The 23,236-nt window shown below is 41.9% G+C and overlaps 1 protein-coding gene across 2 annotated transcripts; it reads right to left on the reverse strand.

Annotated features, from left to right (window-relative positions):
• Positions 1 to 13,664: 13,664 nt before the first annotated feature.
• LOC310890317 (glutaredoxin-like protein C5orf63 homolog) lies at positions 13,665 to 23,143 on the reverse strand. Of its 2 annotated transcripts, XM_083819172.1 has the most exons (5): positions 23,010 to 23,091; positions 22,355 to 22,398; positions 18,025 to 18,145; positions 14,685 to 14,741; positions 13,665 to 13,909 (listed from the first exon to the last, which is right to left on the reverse strand). In XM_083819172.1, the coding sequence occupies exons 3-5, from the start codon at positions 18,139 to 18,141 to the stop codon at positions 13,730 to 13,732; spliced, it is 354 nt and encodes a 117-aa protein (XP_083675298.1). In that variant the 5' UTR covers positions 18,142 to 18,145; positions 22,355 to 22,398; positions 23,010 to 23,091; the 3' UTR covers positions 13,665 to 13,729. The 2 variants fall into 2 exon arrangements, with proteins under 2 accessions (XP_083675298.1, XP_083675297.1); XM_083819171.1 differs by lacking the exon at positions 22,355 to 22,398 and having other exon boundaries at positions 23,010 to 23,143.
• Positions 23,144 to 23,236: the final 93 nt, after the last annotated feature.

A 23,236-nucleotide genomic window follows, 5' to 3' on the forward strand; every position in this document is an offset into this window, starting at 1 on the left:
TGATGCAGTGTCAAGCACTGTGTTTCACCAGCAGGAATTGGTCTGATACTGTGAACGATAATGACCTGCAGTATAAGGAAACCAAACTGAGTGACAATATGAAGGCTGTTCAGGAAACGGACATGTTAGTAAGCAGTACTTCCCAGAACAAAATATAACAAACTCATTGGTATTAGGTGGGAACCTGTTACATCTTCGTATCAAGTATCATTTACACAGTTGTGGCCGGTTTAAAATTTAGCTTGTAAGAACCTGCCTGACAGCAGCACGCCAACAATACCATGATGAAATAACCTGAGGAGGAGACCAAAACCAGGACAATTTACTTGCACTGGGGCGGGGAGCAGGAAAACACGCTAGTCTGGGTCAAGGTTTTGTCCTGCCTTGCTGCCGAAGCACTGCAGCCTCTGCCACCATGTAGGGAAACCTTCTCCAAAAAATCTGATGTTTGCAATGACAACTGCAAAACTCTTCGATATTTCAGAGTTGCATCTGTACATGCACATCACTGGGCTTTCCACGGGTTTTGCTTTAAAGGTCTGGGATGTGAAAATGATGCTTTGGTTAGAGGTAAAATGGTCACTTCTGGCTATGGCCAGGGCTGTCTTTCACACCGTCCCTTTACTGCATGACCCACTGGTCCAGCTGCAGGTGACAGCAGGTCCGCAGGGTTTCATGCTCACCGCAGGGTAAGCACCCTGCAGCTTGCAGCTGTAGGCTGCTCTGCACAGGCACCATTTGCGCAAGCGGTTGCAGGCAGAGGAAACTCGATCCACCTAATCCTCCCAGCCAAGCCGCAACCATTTGACTGCTTTTTGGCACACAAATGAATATGAGGTAATGATGACTGTAGGTCAGCCCGGATTAAAGAGAAAACGATTTTGCCCCTACCTGCAAAAAACTCCTAAAACATACCCAGAGGGACAGGACTCGCCATCCTGGGCAGGGCTGCAGGCTGGTGCAGCTGTACTGCTTCTGGGGGAGTTGCTGCCCCCCAGCTCTGAGCACAGGGAGAGCCAGCAGATAAATGCCTGTCTCTACCAAGGACCTACCCCTACCCACGAGGCTCACGGACAGGCTGTGCTTGCACAAGTCCTTAAGCAACCTGTGGTTTTCACCAGCAAATAAGCACTATTTCCAATCCTATTGAGACAAAACCCAGCTGGCACAAAGAGCAATTCAGGAGCTCAAGTACACCACAGTTGCTTACGGCCTAACCCAAAACCTCGGCCTGAGCTTGCCCAACCTCGTTAAATTGCCACGTTTTGTAGAGCTGAGCAACTTCCACATCCGAGCTATGAGGCTGCCAGCTCTCTGCCTTGCTTTCTGTGGCAAACAAGAAGCGGCAAGGCCTTTATCTGTCTTGTTCATGAACACCATGTGGACAATGTTATTAGCCACTGCTTTGCTCTGGGCAATTTGGATTTGAGAACAGACTTCCTATCTGTCAGCATGCTGCAACTCACTTCTAAATAACATCACTTCCAAGAGGAAAACAAAACAAAACAAAACAAAGAAGAAATAAGCAGCCATAGCCAGTGATCAAAGTGTTAAGGTCCCAGGAGACAGAAATTTTCCAAGTGACATCCAGCAGTCACTTGGGCCATAGGCCTCCCATGAAAGCCAATTCACAGCATGCTACAGCTACAGTCCCTCCCTCCCTCTTACAATCCTGGTAGTGGCTTATGCTCTTTCCCTATCAATGGTAACTTACAGTGACCCAACTGGGTGCTAAATTAGCCCCAAACCAGTCCCACCAGAGAATAAAATAGCAGTTTTTTGGTGTACCTCCACGAGCCATCTCAACACAGAGCTGTCTGAGCACCAGCCTTTGGCCCAAGGCACACCAACGTACTCTTTCATTTACCTGATGGCAATACCACAGCACCATGGATCAGGCTGGTTTAAACCAACATGGACCTGCATGCTAAGTTTCAGCCTTTGCCTGTCATACACAACATGGGGACAAACGGCATTTCTCCCCCTCGTGGTCTGAATCTTTCCAGCACTGATAGTTTTCTGAAGGTCTTAATTATGATGGGAATGGGGCCCTTCAACAACTGTGTGTTTATAGGGCTAGTCTACATAACATGCTCTCTGTAATGCTCACCATGAGAATCAGAGTATTTGGGCTGTCAGTAGTTATTTCTTGACTGCCCCAGCTGATCCAACAGGACACTGTTTGAAGGCTCACCTTCTTCAAGGGGTGAAGAGACAAGCACAGAGCCTGGACCTGAGTTTGGTGCACACACCCTGTTCGGATTCCAACAAGGCTTCAAAACTGGTTCCATCACAGCAAAATAAGGAGTTTTTGAGGAACCAGTTAAGGAACAGCCCTAGACTGCTCTCATGGTGTAGTTTCTCCCAGTTTCTCCGCCAGCTTACCTCCAGTGTGTGTTCACCCTACAACACAGGTAAGCAGCCCTCGTGCACAGACAGTGCAGGAGGCCTGCTTCCCACCATGCCTGTTGTACTGTGGAAAACACATCAGCCTGTTCATGATGCTTGATTATTTCTTTTCTGTCTTATAAGTACAAATTTCTTGGGCATTGAAAAGTTCTTTATGTGATTCAGTAGTCCCAAGCACAAGAAGGCCCGTGTAATAACTCTGTTTGCTATTTCCCAATGTAATAAAAGTTTTTCTTTATTTTGTTTTTATATAAAGCCATGCTGCTGAGAAGGGGACACAATTCAAAACAAGCAGCAAATGAGGGGACAAAAATAGAGAACATGTGGAAGTTTATATCAATTTTATTAAATATCCCTGACACAGTCAGAGCTACCACCACACTTATTAGAGTAGCACATGCAGTTGGCTAAGTATGAAGCTCTACCACACCAAGCACTGCACAAACACAGAGGAAATACTGAAGTCCTTGTCCCATATTGGTTACAGAGTACAGACAGACAAAGAGCAGAGAGAGCAAAACACAAAATCAGGACGATGATGTCAGCAAAGATATCGGCTCTACCATCTACATTTTGGCAAGGGAAGAAAAAGTGGAAGGCAAATACTGGCCACATGGAAAAATAGAAGTGCACGGCGTCCAGGCAGAAAAAGGGTGAAGACATGGAAGTGTGTAAGGATGCTAAGGTAGCAAGACTGGGGACACAGACATATTCCAGGTCAGAAAGAGACATACCTGAGACACACTTAACATGTGGTTTTCTTACAATTCAGTGTTGTGTGGGTGTTACCATCTTAGATTCCACTTTAAAATGCTGTTCTTGAGATTTTTTCAATGGGGAAGCAAGGCCTTGTAAAACTATTTTGAACAAATGATTTTCATGTCAAAAACAGAGTGTTTTTAAAATGATGTTCTCCCACAGGATCCCACATATTTTTGACACATCCTTTTATTGGGAAAAAATGAATGAGGCATTTTGTCTTGGGTCTTTTTAAACTGAATCTAAGCATTTAGTTTCTGGGGGCCAACAATCTGTGAGCACCTAAGCCCTGAACTCCCTGCATCCCGCTCGTGAGAGGAGAGCAAGGGTGCTCAAAGAGCCTGTTGGGCCGAGATGGATTTGTTTTTTATGGATAGATGGATGGACAAACAGACGGACGGATGGATGGATGGATTTTCTTTGTACCAAAGACCTTAACTTCAGGATGGAAACAAGTGTCAAGATAACTGAATTTTTAATAAAATAAGAAGTCCTGTTTGGAGAGTTTACGCAGGAGAGCTATGCAGAGACTTGTTAGTCTTCAGGAAGAAACAGCTCTTCCCTCTCTCCTTCCCACCTCCTCCCCCCAAAACCCAACAAAACCCCAGCAACTTAGACTCTCACCAGACCAGTGAGAGTTTTATACTAAATGATTGCCCACAGCCACCCCAGGATATTCAGCTGAATTAAGTCAAAGAGACTGCTGATAGGCTTAAAAAATAGATGTGTTTAAGAGCTTTGCTGCTGCAGTAAAAAACAACAAACAAACAAACAAACAAAAACAAAAAAAAAAAAAGGAAAAGAAAAAAGAAACTGAAGAGGCCTCAAACTGGAATTAAAAATATCATCAATATCTTCAAGACAGAAATTGGAATTAATAATTAATTCTGGTCTATAGTGCCTTTCATGAAGCTTAACTGAGAGGAAAGTGAGAGTCACTAGCTCTTTTTCCTTCCTGTTACTTTACATTTATGCAAAAACAGGTTCAGTAATGCAAAGAAAGATAGGTTCAAGACTCTGCATGGTGGGAAGGGTTATATCATAATAAGGGAAGGGAGGAATAACTGCTGTACTCAGTGGACTGACACAGCGAGGATGACATACAGGTGAAGCTTGAATTCCTTGATAAGTGTTCTACTTTGTATTGCCACTTTGGTGATTTTCAGCACTTCGATTTTGTGACAAGCCTTCCTGCACAGTGTCATTAATATTCTTCCTTTCCCTAAAATGGTGACTGTAAGCAGCAGCCGTATTTCTTCCTGCCAGCTTTCAGAAGGAAAGGAAGACAGCCCCTCTGCAGAGGAAATCTGTTGTGCCTGCCTTTCTAATGCTCTCACACACTTTTCCTCAGCATATAATCTATGTTCTATTTTAAACAAAGGATGCCCACAATGGCTCTTCTGGGCTTGCCCTGGTTATCTGGAATCATCTTTAGGGTAATATATCATTCAATCAATAATGGTCTGAGGATAAATCTGTTCTAAAGGTTGGCAAAAACAACCCCTTTAAGGCTTGCATCAAGGGACCTGGGGAAAAACTAATTGCAGAGAGCAACCTATGCAGCTGCTAGCTGTGTTTTCAAATGTAGATGAAGTTCCAATATTATGCACACCTCTGAAAGAGTTTGTATCTACTGCAGAAATGCAAGAAGTAATACTCTGTACAAATTCAGAAAGGTGTTTTAAGAGAGAGAGCAGCAAGTGTATCCATTTGCTTTTTAGAAAAAACATGTTTCAGTAGCATCATCCCAGTGTTTCCTCTTTCCTACTTTTCGTTCTGATGCTCTTCAGTGCAGCTCTACCTTACAGTGTCATGCAATGTACACATTACAACTAGTGTTATGAGAGTCGGCTTTGGCATCAGAAGTACACATAGGCACCTAAATACAGAAGATAAATAAGCATGTGTGAAGATTCATGTCACCGGGATAAAAGCAAGGCCAGTACCTGAGCTTGCTCATCCATACCCAGTGCTGCAGCCAGAGGTTCAGCAAAGCAGGATCGGCTTTTTCTCTCCATGATTTCCTATGTCATTCACACGCCACACTGGTCCCCTGCTGGGGGGAAGAGCAACTGAGCAAGCTTGAAAATTGCCTCCCTGGCTTCCCCCTTATTTTCCATGTTTTCTCCTCTTGTCTGTCACACAGGCAGGGGGCTGCCCCCTACCTAGGACACTGTAACACTAGCTGAGGTACTTTTGGCATGGCTCTGCTATAGGGCCTTGTTATATAGCTCCTGTTACCTCCTTAATCTTCACCTGCATATGAGACAGCTGAAGCTAATCCAACTGCAGCAGTGCCAAAAGAGGATGCAACAAAAAGAGTGTTTCTCTCTACCACCCAGCCATCCAAATGACTCATCTTGGGTAGGGCCCTTATGGTCAGCATCTCAGTATCTGCACCTAACCAGTGGTGGAAGGAGGAATTTTACAAGTAAATTTGCAGCTACAACACAGAATGTGCTACCATACCTGCATCAGTTAGCTGTGCTATCTTTGAAGGAGCTCTCTTGCATAGCACAATGCTCACTGCCCTATGCCATGTTGAAATGCTCCCAAAGCCTAAATTAGCTGCTCACACAGCCTGGCTATTTTGATGCATGCTCTACGGCAAGGTTCATCCAAGAGGGAAAAGCAGAACCATTCGACAAGCTGAATCACAGGGGAAGTCCCAGTGGCCACCAGCACTCCACCAGGTACCACTTTTCCAGCCCTGTGTGGGGCTGAGGACACCCAGACACCAGATCCAAAGTATTTTCTCTGATTGCTGCTGAAAGTAGTCACTGGTGACCCACAGCAGACGAATTCAGGAAAGCAGAAGAAACAAGACTAAGCCATTACCAATTATTAAAATGTCAATGACATTTTAAACCGTACAGAGCACACATCTCAGACTATCTGTAACACAGGAATAAACCAAGACCCAAACCCGTCAGTGGTTGTCAGATACAGCCCCCTCCCCCCCCCAAAAAAAAAGCCGCTTCTAATAGGTAAGTGTCCTCTGCTTTCGCTGATTTCAGGATTTTGAAGCGGCTGGATCACTCTGTAGAGCCTGAATTAGAGATCACCCTGTGTACCTCTTGCACACATTGCTAACAGCCCACGTCTAAAGATGAATGCAACAGAGGGTTAAAATGAAGTTCAAGAATCTGTGGACATGGAAAGCTAAACTCCTCCACACTCTGCAGATGGTACTGTGTAGTTTCATAAGCCCTTATATCCGCAAGAGACACACAAACCCTGGCTACTACTACTACAAAAAAAAAAAATAGGCAGAAGGAGGCTGAACCTCATGGACGGCTAGGGCTCATTACAGCCTCTGAGGGTCTGTGTGTTTTTCTTTTCTTTTCTGAGGGGACACAGCCATGTGGCCAGAGCTCTCAGCACTCAGGTGGCTGGGCCCCATCTCCAGCCGCGGGCAGGTGGCAGTGACCACACAGATCCGCTCTCGCCATGCTGCCAGCTGGGCTGCCCGCTGCTCCCCGTCTCTGGCTGCTACTACTCCACCGATGGGGCCTTGCATGGCCCCCGCTGCTGCCCTGGTCTGCGGCCTGCCCTGGAGCAAGGGGGAGCCCTGAGGTACTGATGCAGCTGCTGACCTTGGTGCGAAGGGGAGCGGTGCCAGGCCCAGGCTCGGATCAGCTTCTCATTGCAAAAAATTTAAAACCTCAAAACCCTTGCTCTCAGTGGTCTTAAAGGTCTTACAGCTTTTCTGAGGCCAGCTGCATCTCTACGCCTGTGAAGTAGGTGTTGATGTCAAGGAAAACACCCAAGTAATAAAAAAATTAATCTAAAGCTGTATCTAAAATGATGATTCTGAGTTTTGAGACAGCAAACCTGAAAACCTAAAAGAAACATGAAAAAAACGTACATGCTTGAAACTTTATTATTATTATTATTATTAAATTATAGATCTCCATTCGTTAACTTTCCCAAACAGCCATGCTGTTTGTTCAAAAACAAATGAGCATCGCAGAGCTGATGTAATACCTGTTGTGTTCTCTTAATCATAGAATGGTTTGGGTTGGAAGGGACCTTCAAGACCATCTAATTCCAACCCCCTGCAACATGCAGGGACACTTCCCACCAGACCAGGTTGCCCAAACCCCCATCCAGCCTGGCCTTGAACACTTCCAGAGATGGGGCATCCACAACTTCTCTGGGCAACCTGTGCCTCACCACCCTCAGAATTAAAAATTTCTTCCAAATATCTTATCTAAATCTACCTTTCTTAAGTTTAAGATCATTACACTTGTCGTATCCCTACACCCCCTGACAAAGAGTTCCTCCCCACCTTTCTTGTCACCTCCTTTAGGTATTGGAAGGCTGCTATAAGGTCTCCCCGGAGCCTTTCTTTCTCCAAGCTGAACCCCAGCTCCCTCAGCCAGTCTTCACAGAAGTGCTCCACCCCTCTGACCATCCTCCTGGCCCTCCTCTGGACTCGTTCTAATATGTCCATGTCCTTTCTGTGCTGGGGGCCCCAGAGCAGAACGCAGTGCTCCTGGTGGGGTCTCACAAGAGCAGAGCAGAGGGGGACAATCACCTCCCCAGCCCTGCTGGCCACGCTGCTTTTGATGCAGCCAGGATATGGTTGGCTTTCTGGGCTGCATATAATTGTGCATTAAAACACCAGGATATACTTAAATTTTGCTAGAAGCCTGATTATATTAGCCTGCCTTCAGCCCAGTGGGGGGAAAAAAAACCCTTAACAAACAAACAGACAAACAAACAAGCAAAAATCAGCTATCTTTGCACCTGACTGTGTGTTCCCCTCCAATGACATAGGTGTTCTTCCAGGTGGAAATGTAAGCTGCACACAGGTGCTACCTGTATACTGAAATAAGAGGATAGGACCTGACAGTGGTATTGGAGTCATTCAGCCTTGCTGTAACGCAGGTGAATTAAATGAAGCAGAAATGTAGATGTTCACTGGAGTGTGAACATTAATAAAATCACTGAGTACCCAGTCTTGCAGACAGATATGATGAGTCATGGTGGAGCCACTGTTGAAATGGATGCCTCACCTCCTAGGGTAGAAGCTTAAATCTATAGACCCTTTAAATCTATGTGTATAAATGTGGTCCCTGCTCACATTTTTAAGCCTCTGAATTTTACAGTGCAAGCAAGCACTTCAAGCACTTGTCTCCAACTACACTGGTTGATTTGTGAAAAACAGAATTAATTAATGAAGCTGGTTACCATCAGGTTTGTGTCCTCTGTCCCATAAACCTTCTTCCACCACAGCAGTACAGTTCCATGGCATATTTGCTATGATATGCTTTCTGGATGAAAGATGTTAAATTTAATGGTCAGTGTAGAGCTACCCTTCTGCTACTAACTTGGGAGCAGCCAGCTGGCCATAATGTACGGTGGCTTTGTTCAGAGTGATTTTCCCCCACTGGGGGCATTGATGCAGAGATTTCTGTCACCTTCCAGAAAGCAGATCTTCAGGAAACTTGCAGGAATGTAATAGCTGAATAAAATTCTGTTGGATCACTTTGTCAAACTGGTCCATGGGCTAAACATTCCTGAAAAGAGACGGAGAGGAAAGGGAGAAGAGAAGGAAAAGAACTGTGCTGATACATGATTATGTGCTCTAAATCTCATTTCTTAATGGGATTATCACTTAAGTGACAATCTAAAAACATATGGTATGAAGTAAGTTCCAGAACTAAAGCTGACGGTTCTAGACACACACATCACCATAAAATGTAGGTGCTTCCCAGTAATGCGTATCATACATTGTTCTGGCATCTTCTCCCTAGAAACGAATGTAGCTGTGTCTCATTTCAGTAAGATTTGTGTTTAATTGGAAGGGTTTTATTTTATATTCTGTGTAGTTTTGATCAACTGTATATATTCCAGAATAGAAAAACGTGGAGCACCCTCAGTTTCTGCAGTTCATTCCACAGGCAAAACAGACACCTGAGAATATTTGCCTCCTGGACAAACTCAATTTACCTTTTGAGATATCTTGGGCATGTGCCATGTAACACCTGAAGATAAAGATGAGGAACAAGACTATGATTTGAAATGCTATGAGAAGTGGGGATCAGAGGACAGTTTTGTTTTTCTTACCGTGCTTTTTGCCAAGGAGGCACAAGTCAGTATCCAGATGGAGTACTCTTCCCTAACTGCTGAAACTTTCTTGTTCAGGTGTATCTCACAGCTCCAGTCTTGCCCAGCCGCAACTCAGGTTTGGATATTCAAGGTCCAATAACTTCTCAAGAATAGGACAGAACCCTCTTGCCAGCAGGATGATATAAAAGCAGATGATACAGTATAGGGCAAAACTTACTAGAAACTTATGCTCTCACTGAACGAAAATAGGAGCTAACACTATCTTGCTAACACTTGCACATGTGCCTGTTTGCTTCTGCACATTGCTGCTCTTGTAATTAATACGGATTGCCATGACTAGATTTCAGTCTTGCATACACAGAACTTAATGACTTGGGTGTTAGATGCTAATAGCAGTGTGAGAAACACAATATAGACTAGAATGATACTTTATTGAAAGTTTTCTTTGAGCAGACAGGAGGGAAATCTGGGATTGTGTATCATGTATATGGGAGGACACTGTCCTAGAAGTGCTTCACTTAGAGAAATGAGACAATCCCTTCTATGGGCCATGTGTAATTTGAAGACACAAATAAAGAGTCAGTAGAACATAAAACAAATGAGCCTGGTGGGTATTTGTTATTTATAGTTACTGGAGGAAGACAGGACATTGTGTATGTGCTTTTCAACTGGCCAGAAATAGGAAGTAAGTTCATCTCTTTTTACATTGCAGGGCTAGTACATTATGGAGCTTTGCATTCCTGCCAATGTTCACTGTCAGAAGAGTAAATTGCTAGTTTTCACAAAGTTGCATATGCCTCCATAAACACATATTCAGCAGGGGCATATGCCTTCTCATTTTGAAGTTACATTTTAACACATTTGACTAAGAGAGATGCATGTGCTGGGAGCCTATTGCTTTTATTATATATGAAACAGAGGAAAACAAGTTTGCATATGATTTGTACCTTCTTGTATTTGGTAGATGAAAGTGACAGACCCACTAGTCATGCTAAGTCACACAAGCATTTACTCAGTCTCCTTGTATGCCAAAGGAAGTGCGAAATAGTTAACTGTTTGAGGCAAAACTCTGGTCCTACTGAGGTTCTCCCACTTAGGGAGAATAGTGAAGATAACAGAGGAGGGAGTAACATCTGCAACCTTGACACAACCTAAATTTGCAATGAGAATCCTGCAGTAGAACCTGTGGTCTAAAACTTACTACCAGCCCCTTGCTCATCAGCTTGTACTTCAGGGCTTTTACCTGGCAATGATTATAGCTCAGCTCTTTGTCTGAGGCGTGCTACCAGTGCTTCATATTCATATGTTCCCATTTCCTGTCTTTACGCCCAAACTGATGAGAAGAGGGACGCCACTCCCTTGAAAGAGCAGAATAGCAGTGTCTTCTCAGATACTGCTGGAAGGTTTGGGAATTATATCCCATATTTTGGCTTTGGAAGGCTATGATGGGATTTTAAGATCCAGGGTTGGAAGTGATCTTTCCACACCACAGAACATCTACCCAGTTGTCTGGGCCTGTTGCTTGCACATAGGTCTACAATGACCTTTCTCACAGACTTGTATTGAAAACGAAAATTGATGAGGCACACACAATACATGGTTGTGTTTGATTTTAAAGAGAAAGAAGAGTTGGAAGAGGCAGTCACCCCTTGTCTCTACATTATAGACAGCCAGCACCTACAGCCAAAATAGAAAACTTCCATCTCACTGATAAAGTCTCCACCACGGACAAAAGCTATTATACAAATCCTGTTATCATTCATGTTACAAAATAAAGGAAAAAAAAATCTGACAGTGACTACAGAAGAAAACCTCCACAGTCCAAATGAATAAGGAACAAAAGATTCATCATCTACTGTATGATTAAGAAGCTTGCTTTTGACCTCCTTTTTTTTTTTTTTTTTTTTTTTTTCCCCAAAGCGAGCCACATTAAAAATAACGGAAAATTGCTCTATGATGGCTATTCCAGCCACTGTCAGTGTTGTATATTAGGAAATGGGGCAAGTCTGCATGACTTCTGTTCTCTTTATCTTTGAGATAATAATGGTGTATTTTAGAAAAGTGCTTGATGTATGCCTGAAAAGCACTATATGCCGGTCATTTTATTACAAAATCTCAGCAAGGAAGAACCAGGGCCCTCTGAAACCATCTCAGATTATAGAAAGAAAGAAAATGGCACTTGCTTGCTGATATGGAGAAAATTCACACACGTTATTTAACAGTAACTTGTGGTAAACTTAACTTAGAAATTTAACTGCAGTATTATATACTGCATAAAGTATACTTTTTTTTTTTTCCTCCTGTTGGTGAAAGCATTACATTTAATACTTTGTTGTGTTACTGGAGTTCAGTCACTTACTCCTGAGAAGTTTCAGCTTGTTTTTTAAGTCTCCACAACTTACTATTCATCTATAATGTAAACGATGACACCAGGGCAAAAAAGCCAGGATCTAGAGGTAAAGTAAGGTTACAGAAAGTATAAAATGGTTACATAAAGTCAGGAAGACTGCTTTCCTTTAGAAGGAACAGTTGGCTATAATTTCAGTCTTGGACCAAACAGTCAGTCAGAGTTGCTGATAAAAAGTTGAAACAGGTTTAATGAGATGCTTAAACTTCTAAGCTGGCTCTTGAGTTCTTGCAAACCTAGTACATCCACCTCTGGACTGATACTTTTCTCTTTCTGCAGTCTTCTTGAGGAGAAGGAAGTACTATGAAATGAAGTTTTCTGAAGTCCTGTGAAGCAAATCTCAGGGTGTAGTTCGATGATGTTCCTGAACTTACTAAAGCTCTATGAAGAGCATAGATCTCTGTTCTGGCAACACTCAGATATTTTCAGACCCTGTGCAGAGCAGATTCAAGCTGCTGAACTGGAAGAAAGTTCTAATTTCTCGCCCCCCTGAAAAATTTCATCTTGCAAAATTCATCATCATTGGGCAGCAAACAATCTGTCAAATGCTGAAGACACTGCAGGATGGGACCATAACAGGACTGCCTACTTTCACAATAGAAGATTAGCTGGTTTCTTATTGAACCATACCTCAAAAGCTTAAGTCTGTAATGAATCCTAGTGCATTTCAATTTGCTGTCCTAACTACGTTTTGTGTCTGGATTTTTCTCCCTGTGAAGACCACATCTGTTGTTTAAATTCTTAGTAAGTAGAGAAGATTGAATATTACAATGACAGAAAGAATAGAAACGCAGCAGGTATGGATTAGCTTCTGTTTAGGAAGTTCTATTAAGTAGAGCTTAAGTAGAGCTTTCTTCGGTGTATATTACAGACTATTCAGCTTAGAACAGTTGACTTATTAATTTGCCTTTCTCCTGCTCCTGAAATTTAACTTAGGCATTCTGTCTGTCCACTTTACATTTTTTCATCACCAATAATGCACTAACAGAACTGCAGCACCCCTCCATGAAAGGATGTTGTTGCCAAATGATAAATGGATTTGCAGTTGTGTTGCAGAGTGAAACTAAATGTGATTTCTTTCTGTCAGAAAACATAAAGACTGGACTGAATTACCACAGAACTCTAGCCCAGAGGCCCAACCGCTGTTCCCATAACACAATTAGAGAAACAAGGTTTCTCTGCTCACTGGGTTTGTAATGATGGAGAATTACGCCACAAGCATCCCTACGCAGACCAGAAGACAGTGTATTAGCATGGCTTTTGTTTTAGAATGTAATTGGAATGTAAGTGAGAATTCCCATTGTCTTAGGCTAGGAAAATTTTAAAGAAACTCTTTGGGTTTCTTGCTTCCATTTTATAGTCTGAAATCAGTGGCACTAGTAGAAATCAGTTTGGAGTTAACAAATGTTGTTTTCATTACAGATTTGCTTCTTTTGGCTCTATTACACTTTATTTTTCTTATTTCTTTCTCAGAAGTGACTGGGATTAATTCAAATACTAAGCCAAAAGCTTGCTGTAGTAGATACAATAGACTTAAGTGCAATACGTTCATCCCACGAGAAGAAAAATAAACCATTTGGTGTTCGCATATGCGTAAGAGCTATATCAAATTGTGCTGATTGTTTTAGAGGTATGACTGTTTCACTGAGAGTGTGCTGTCCTTAATCAGATGTCCTTTTCATTTACAGTACATTTACAGCCCTCTTCCTCATTTCAAAATCAGCATTTAGGATACACTCCTCAATTTCTTCATGCCTCTTAAAGACTTGCAACTTGCATGTACTAACAATCTCAATGCATATTTCATTTTATCTGCTGCTAGGGAGCAACATTTATTTTGTCAATGAAAAGCCATTCCAGGATAACAGCAGATGCAGTAGGCACAGTAAAGGCTGCTAATGGGGCTACGTGTATGGTTGACTAATACAAAATAAAATATAAGTCACTCCATTTTTTTTAGGACAGGAGTACCTTAAGTTCTAATAAAAGTAAGGCCAGATAATTAACACTGTTTTATTTATGCCATTTATTTTTGCACAGTCCTTTCAGAATCACATGAGAACAGTTTCATTTTCTTCAATGGTTTCTGTCATTATGCAACTCCAGCTTTGAAAGCTGGTCTTCAAACTTTTGAATGTCTACTCGATGCTTCATTAGGAACTTTCCATTTAAATGGAAAACAGGTATGTCATATTTGTACTTATCGTACCATGCAGAGTTCTCTGGAAGGGTAATATCCACCTCCTGCAAAATAAACTGTGACAGAAACGAAATATGTTAGTACATACTAAACACTGAAAAACAGTATCTGATTGTCTTTTGATCATTTCTTTCTCAGAAATGCACTGTGTTCATTGTGCTTTTGGATTTATTCTTCCAAGTTGCAGACAATTACCCATTTTGTGGGTACAAAAAATAAGCAGCCAAAGTCTTTGGCTGGGTATCTGCAAATGACTCTTGCTTTAGTCCAGCAAGGTATTTTTGAATCCCTGTGCAGAACCACTCTCCTTTGAGCATTAGCTACAACAAACATACAGCTGGAAACACAATAGCTTCATGTTAAGCTGCAGAGTGCAACACCTCTTTAATGTTGCTACTAACAACTTCTTCTTTCAAGAAAGACATCAAAACTTGGTTGAAGAACAGCAAAAGCTGTAACAAATATAGTTCAAATATTTGAAGCCCCGCATCAATACCAGCATCCTTCCCGAATGATATCATTACATGCCTCATAAGAGTTGCAAACTCTTCTATCAGCAAGGGAAATAGTATTTATAAACACAGCGGTTCTAAAAACTTTTGCAATTAAGTGTATGTTGGTTTAGTTTGCCAATAGATATTAGAGTAGCATTGCTGCAAAATGTTTTTGGATAATGAGTTTTATGGAAATCAGAGCTGAAATTGTCTTGAAGAGGTCACCCATGAAAGAATACTGGATGAAAATAAATCCAAGCAATTTTCTTTCACAAAGAAAGAATCCTGATTAGCTATTCTTTCTCTGTATGAACTGTACAGTATTACAATACATTACCCTTCTCTTATATGGCTCGAGCACTTCTTTTGCTTCATCACAGAGAGGGCAAGGTTTCTAAAGGAAAACATTCAGACCATCTTAAAGCACGCAGTAGAACACAGATCATTTATAGCGTCAAGTGACATAACAGACAGGATTGGTCATTACTGTAAATGTGGGTTCCCTCTCCCATTTCTCTCCTATGTCTTACTGCTTCTAAATCTTTATCAGTGCAGAATGGATGAAATGAAAAACTACTCTTGCTTCACCAACAAAATTTATACATTCGCTGTTATTTTTCTCATGGTACAAATTAACAGTTTTCAACTGCTATTCTAAAAGCAAAGGGCACAAAATCCCCACCCCCAGTATACTTCAGCAGCAAAGCAGCAATGGGTATTGAATGGGTTGCCATCTCCAGCTGGAAACAACTGCTGGTACTGCTCTTGTCAGAAGGGGAATGAGGGAGTCAACATGACTAACTCCTAGTCTGCTTCAGATCAAGTCACTGCGGGCAGTTCAAACAGAAAAAAAAAAAAAAAAAAGGTAAGTTAAAATAACATGGTTGAGTTTGCCTCATAGGAATTAAGCACAATCACTTCCAACCTGCACAGCTGGGAGGATAGTGAACCTCCACCAAGGTGAACTGGAAAACAGCTTTGACCTGTGACGGGGTCAGATTTTCCAATAAAACCTCTCCTTTTTGAAAATTCCCTAGACTTCCACTACAGTTATACAGCTGTCTTTTGCTGATCATGCATCATGATTGTTAGAGCAATGCATATCTGAAGAACATGAAGGCATGTTGCTTCAGCATTCAGTAGTAGCAGCATTTGGCCTACAACTCACATAACAAAGTATACGGCGGCGAATATGGTGGCTCCATCCCTCTGCCATGAAATAGCACTCACAGCTGGGAAGTATTTACTTCTCTCCCTTCAACTTAAAATCTTCTTTACACACAGAGTTAATCTGAAATAGTTATTTCTTATTTCCCATGTGTGAATTAATTTGGATTAAGTACTCTACTTTTAATTCACATCTGATCTAAACTGTCTTTCATACACAGACAAATCCTTACACTCTGAAAACCTATGCAAGATGCCAAAGTTCAACAGTCCTGTATTCCTGCTAGTTCTTGTTGCTTTTGCAGGGACTGATATACTAAAGACTCAAAGGTATGCATCAGTGATGGAGACAAATGCCCCAAAAACCTGTTTTGTAAAGTGTCAGGCTCCTTACAGTGAGAGCAGGATGTACACGGTTCTCCTGGGGTTTGTGGAAAGTGTTCTAACAGTCACACAAAAGCATTTAAAAAACTAAGTTGACTCTTAGCAAATAATATGCTTTTACTCTTGCTTTGTTGACAACCCTTAGCACTATGTGGCACTAACAAGATTGGAGCTGGTTTAAAATCAGACAGTAAACTATTTCAATGAACAGTGAAATTTGTTTAAAGGTCCATTTATATTATTACACATTTTCAGCACAAGAGTGCCCAAAAGTAGGTCTCTGCCATGACTTTATCTTAATTTGTAAAAGGGCTGCCTGGATGAAGCTGTCTCAGAAAATCTCCCATCTGAGAGGTACGTTACAGTGGCAAGTGGGACTCCTGTTGCTGAGGTAGTAAAAATCCCTTCCTAAAGTGACCACTGTTGGGCTGTTAGCTAAATCTGTTAGAACGTACACATGGTGGAAGACACAGTTTTATTTCTACAGATAATTCTCATTTATGCTGCATACTTAGACTGAAGTTTTGTGCTCATTTTAAGCTGGCACTGATGCTGAACGAAGCAAGCCCATCTTCCTGCCACCGCTTCTTTTGTGCTGGCGTAAGTACTCATAAAGCTGCAAGTAAAGCTAGGCAGCAGAACTGATCTGACTTACAGTAATCTTGCAAAAAAAAAAAAATTTTTTTCCCTTAATCCTGGAGCAGTTGTTATATGAATACATGTGTGTTGGCATAAACAGAGTCCGTGAGAGGGGAACCCATTTGGCAGGGCTAGCATCTACCAGCCTGAAGAGGTCACAGAAGCCATAACTCTCTCCTGCCTTTTCCTCCTTATTCTTAAAAATACAAAGAAAGGAAAAATGTAGTTAAGTAGCATTAACTAAGAGTGCTGACTAAATTTAAAGCAGTCTGCATTTTGCTTTGCATCTGCCAGTAATATCAGACATAAAAAACATTTTACATTAAAAAGATGTTCAACCAAAGAGGTCAGTTTAGAGAACTACTTGAACTCTGCTCCCAGAAAATTTGATTTCACACAGTTTTACTAGTTCAAAATTTTATGACACAAAATGATACAAAAGAGCTTTTTTCCAATTATTAACCCAAAGCTAAGCTCATTATTCCCTACTTTATCACATTCTGACTGTGAGTGAACTGATGCTGAATCAGGCAGGGAGAGAAGAGACCTTTAACTTTAAAGTATAGTACATCTTAAAGAATGTATTCCACCGATTGAGAAACAACTAGTAAAGTTTTTTGGTTTTTTTTTTTTAAATCTATTCCTACATTACTTAGTTCAAACATTCCTTTATGGCTAGGGATGGAATGAACAAACATTGTGCAGGAGAAGGAAATCATTTTAATCAAATCCATCATCAACGAATACCTCCATACTGATTTCAACATTCTCAGAGCTTTGTATTTTTAGCTTTTCTCCTCTCAAAGACCCCAATGGCTATGTGAACCATACAAACACAGCACAGACTGCAGTGTGCCATCTTGACTAAAAGTGGAGAAGACCTCTGCAGACAATGTAGGCCCTTAATAACAATTTGTGGAAGGTGACAGTTCACAGATGACCATTCCTGATCATCACATACGCTTAAGAATAACTGCTCAGGCCATAGACAAAGCTTTTTTCTGTATTTTATTCCTGTTAGCTTTACAGAGCCAATAAAGCAAAAAGAGAGTGAAGCAGAATTTTCTTTTTCTTCATACACTATCAATACTGCTTTGATATATTTTCAGTCTCACAGTTAGCACTGAAATTAAACGTGAGTGCTTTGAAGAGCCTGCTTTGACTGCTCATGCTTGTCCTGAGCAGATTAGGTATGAAAACTCATCTGTGATGTCCATTTCCAGGATAAAACACTGGTAGTTACAGAACAATTTTCCACTAGAAAATGGACCACATCACTGAGATTCATCAGTCTTGAAGTCTCCATTTGTTGCTTGTAACTATTCCTTTGTGAGAGGAGTGTGCTGTAAAGCCTAGAGTAAAAGACATCCCCAAAGCAGAATGCCCAATACTACACAAAAAGCCAAGCTGCTTCATCTGGGATTCACATATATCAAAGCTGATATATATGCAGTCTTGCCTAGCTTTATTTTGTAAACTACTTTTACCTTGGTGAACAAAGTCAACACTGGCTTATTTGCACTGGCTGAACACAGTTGTCTCCCCAGTAGACTGGATGAATATCTTGCTAGATGCACAGTTTTGCTTAGAAAACAAAACACCATTGTCCTGTTAAGGAAAATAAAATGTGTAGTTTAATTGTTTTGTGGTAAGTTAAAACTCATGAAATTTAATTTTAAAATTAATGTGGAACAGTTCTAAAGTACACAATCAAACCATTTTCACAGCATTTTTATGTTCACAGTATCAATATATTAGTCAGAAAAATACGTCAGTATGTGATTGGCCAGAAAGAACTTGGGGTAGCTCCGGAACTGTAGCTCCATCTAAGAAACATTATACTTTCTTGCTGAAATGCCTCTTTTAAATTCTGTAACATCGATGCTGACATAAATGCATTACGGTGTTTCAACTCGATATGTGCCAGTAAGAATTACATGATATTAACAAAATGCAAAGTGAATGCTTTGAACCTCTGTAATCTTGCTACAGTGCTTGACATATTCTACTTAAAATTATTCCATCAAACAACTAATCTCTACCTAATCGGAATATTAAAATAATGCTTCCTGCAGCAAAAGAAAAGCTGTAGCCAAGACATTTTAACTCAGCAATATTAAATACATGCACGTTGCCCTGAGTCCATAATGCAACTGCAAATTAATTTATGAAAGATGTTGATTTGTTTGCGGTTTCTTCGGGGTAGTTTAAGAAAGCTGATTAAAAGTAGTGTTGTTGAAGGGTGCCATACTGGAGTCTTGAAGTCATCTATTCCAAGTAACACTAATAACAACAGTGCTTCCTCCCAGGCTGCATCTTAACAGGATCTTTACAAGACATTCTGGGTCTCGGAGGCAAAAAACAGAAGCGAAAGGGAGACTGCACTGAGAAAAGTGGGCAGAGATGATACACAGTCTACACTGTGGCAATCAAGTTGCTTTTACATAAAGCCAAATCGTTTCTGTTCAATTTCTGTCCAAGCACAACTTGCCTGAAGTTTTAGTAACTACAGCTGATCACAAACATAACATGAGAGCATACGTTACACGTTTGAGCTCCTTAAGCATGAGGTATAATGTAGAAGAAAAGAACTGTTGCAATTGATAAGCATGTTTTAGGATGTGCAGCAACAAAGAGCCCAGCGCTTTCACTGGATTTCTCAGTACTGATATTATACAGTATTATATGTTTTAAGAGAAACAGTTTAACCAGCATATCTACTACAGAACAAAACATTGCAGTGGAGCCTAAACTTAAGGCTACGTTTCTGCGCAATGCTCACTATCTTCAGCTCTAATCTTCAGCTATGTTTCTACGCAACAATCACGACAAAAATCAAACATGCGACTTGACCCTACTCTACCTGCCTTAGGGCCACCCATTTTTCCATGGGACGTGGGTAAGGGTGCCCTGCCACGTTTCCAGAAAAAGTTTAAACAAAACAAATACAAAAAAAACTTTTTATGCATTGAAAATTGTAACTAGGATGGTCAAATTTCAGATGCTAGGAAATATATACATATAATTATTTTTCCTTTTTTTTTTTTCTTCTGACCACATAGAAAATGTTGTTTAAAATGGAATGTTCTGCAACAAACAGGTTTCTGTGTTTGGGTTTACCGTCTACCTTGGGCCAAAAAGGGTTCTTCAGCTCCAGGCGTCACGCTTGGCACCAGTTTGAGAGTCAGCTGCAGGGGCAGCGCAGCGCGCCTGCTGTCCCTGCAAGGCGGCAGGTGACCGGCACAGCACACGCTGCTATTCCTCAGGGTGCACGGCAGTGCACGTGTTTCACTTAGCCAGCTGGAAATCTAATTGTCCAGGATTTTACATAGCAAATACACAAATACAAAAATCAGCTTTGAGTATTTTGGAAAAAAAATGCTAATCTGAATGACAGTGACTAGCCTCAGTCATATTTAGAAATGCTTAGGTCCACAGCAAATAGCTGCCCAGAGAGGGTGCACTTTTGGCATAACAAAGTGCAGCATGTTGGCCAGCTCATGTGCAAGATAAAAATGTCAAAACAAACAGTTTGCATTCTGACAAGTTTTTAAAGGAATACTTTAGTTGCCAGCTTAGCATGACACATTTTGTTCCCTCAAAACAAGTGAAATGCTCCTCAAATTGTCCTGTGACCAGCAGAACGAGTAAAGCCTAGGTTTCCACGGATCTTATTCCCCCACATACATACATTATGTGTATAAGATGACTCTGGTTCCCTCCTTTATCTCCACTTTTTAGATCCCTCCATCCTTGGACAAATGAGAGCCCAGTGGGACTGCTCCTGTCAAAACACCAGCTAAAGGTAATGGACAAAACAGTATCGATACCTAAGCTTCAGGATCTCACAAGAATAAAGAAGCTAGTGCAGTGCATTACTCCCCCAACAATTTCAAATAATCATAAGCAACACTACCTTGAGAATTCAGAAGCAAATCCCCATTGACCAGTACTACTACTGAAACAAGAGTCTGTCATTTCCAGAATTTGCATGCATCTGTCTGAATGTTTTTATGAATAATCTAAGGAAAACAGAACCCTGGCTGTCAATTTATTCACCTCTGGAGAATGATGCTAAGGCCATACTGTAATGGCAGTTACAAAAAGAATCTAAGGACTAATCCCGATTTATAAAATGACACCAGACTCAGTCCAAGCCTGAGACATGCTCTGCTCTTCCACCACCACAAAGAAGTTTGAGACATCTAGCCCTGAGGGGGGTGAGATATCGTCAGAGGGTATCATGTTGCCACAGCACAGAAAATAAGAGCTTGGCTTCCCCACATCTCTGAAGCCCACAGCTGGCAGACAGCAACATTATGAAGAAGAGCAGTCGGAAAAGCTGCATTTAACCTGGGCTAAAGCAAGGTCCTAGCACAGAGCAACTTGAGCTTCTCAGGACTGCAACTAAGGTTCTGCTCCAGCAGAAATTTGCTTTTAAATCAGTAGGATTTACTAGTTTTGTTGGGTTAAATAAAAAGGTTTTGGATAAAACCAAAGAGCTGTGGTGCTGCAGGAACCCTGAAGGCTTCTAGTATTGTGAAAGGTTAAGCATAGCTGCTATTGATCAGGAGCTGATGAAAGGGAATATCCCAGCATTCATCAGGCAAACCTACTGCAGCAGCTCAATTTATCTGAACGGCATCACGTGAACCACTGGGTTCCCAACACTGGCCTGCACAGAGCTGGAAGGCAGAGCTCCAGCCTCATGGATCATTTGCATGCCAGTTTCATGGCTGACAAAAAGAAAGGGAAGCATCTCAGAGGTGCCCAGTGGCGTTCACATCCTGTTCACATTTGCATCTTATCTGTCTGCTGTCACAAGGACTAAACTGCTAAAAGCAAACATAAAATCTTCGAACGTCATTATTCTGGACTTCTCCTTAGCCTACCTCCAAGTAATTATGAAGACTTGTTTGAGAGACAGAATTAACATGTAAATGTAAAAAGAAAGGATGTTTGTAAACTGAAAAGCTCTGCCTCCCCTATAATACAATTGTACACAATGATTTAACAAATGATGCTTGTAAATCTAAACTTGGCCCAGGGTGCATTTCGCAAAGCCAAAATGGATTCATTGCCTATTAACACAATTTCCACCACCTAATAAATTCTGGCCTGCTGCAAAAATAAAATGTGAGACTAAATCTAGCTGTTATTTGGATGAGATAATTACCTGTAAAAACCTTAGGTTAGCATCAATCATTGAAAGGTAAGTATGGCTGACTTTTCCCCAACTATGTGCTTTTAATGATGCTATATACTCTTAAATAGTCTTAGCTTCAAGTCACCAATATACTCGTGCTATGTGTTTCTGAATGTTTTATACACATTACTATCAATGTTTTTAGACAAGATTACATCCTCTTTGATTTCCAGGCATTTGTCTGTATACAGTGTACATTGATGTAGCATTTCATTTCGTAACCCTAATGTGAAGTTCCCAATTGATCAGGCCTCCTGGGGAAATCAAACCTCTTTCTGCAAGATAACTGTAACACATCAGCAACATGAAAAAAAATTGTCTAAAATGGAACTCAGTCCTGTCCTAAACATTTCCTAGCTGTTTGTCTTAAAGAAACTTTGTCTATACTGCTGACTCCTACTCTCTGTTTAATCCTCATTCTAGCGTGACAAAGAAACAGCTTATAAAAAAGCAGAAAAGCAAGTAGATGCAAATGTGAGAATACAGGCTGATGGTCCAAGTGAATGGCAGCTTAAAACAATCTTTTTCTGCAGTTCCTGTTTCAAAACCAGCTATGGCCATCAAAGAGAGTGAACTTGCTGGCAGTCTGTTCTTTTCGGTTTGATACTTACCAGGGAAATGGCGAACAACAAAATAATGTGCCACAGCAAGAGACCTGTGAGTAGGAAAGCCAAAGGATGTGGTTGCTGAGATCCCCACAAGGCTTTTACCCACCAGCCTTCCAGAGGAGGCATGTGAAATACAGGAAGACGTTGACCTTTTTGTGGCACGTAACCTTTTTGTGAAGGCATGCAATTACAAAGTTTTTGGGTTTTTTACACTAACTCCAAAGGCTTTTATGTCAACTCAAAATTCAAGAACATCTTTGATAACACTGCGTGCTTCTGTGTGGTGACGCTGTACGTCAATCTCTATCCATTTCACAGAATCATCTAGGTTGGAAGAGCCCTCCAAGATCACCGAGTCCAACCTCCGACCTAACACTAACAAGTCCTCCACTAACCCATACCACTAAGCTCTACATTTAAACGCCTTTTAAAGACGTTTTAAAGCCCGGCTGCCCCCGACAGCCCCCGCCGGCCGCTCCTGCGCCGCCACCGCCCTCTGCCGATGGCTCCTCCAACACGGCGGCCGCCATCAGCCCACCCGCGGCCTGCCCCGCGGCCGCAGCACGGCAGGCTCATTCACAAGCCCCCGCGGCCCGGCCCGGCCCGGCGCCTCCTGTGAGCCCCGGCGAGGCGGCGAGGCCCGTGCCGCGACACCCACCTTGCCGCCGGAGACCGGCGGGCGGCCAGGCCGGCCCCGCTCCGCGCCCTGCCCGCCAAGGACGCCAGGCCTCGGCCCGGCGGGAGGTGGCGGGGCATGGCGCCGCTCGGCCGCCGCCTGCTGGCAGCACCGGGGCTGCCGCCTCTCGCCGCCCCCATCGTGTGAGGAACAATAATTAAAAAAAAAAGGGTTATTCGCGGCGGGTCTGTATGGAAAAGCAGCCGGCT

This window comes from Anser anser (genome assembly GCF_964211835.1).
Source record: "Anser anser genome assembly, chromosome: Z".
NCBI lineage: Eukaryota > Metazoa > Chordata > Aves > Anseriformes > Anatidae > Anser > Anser anser.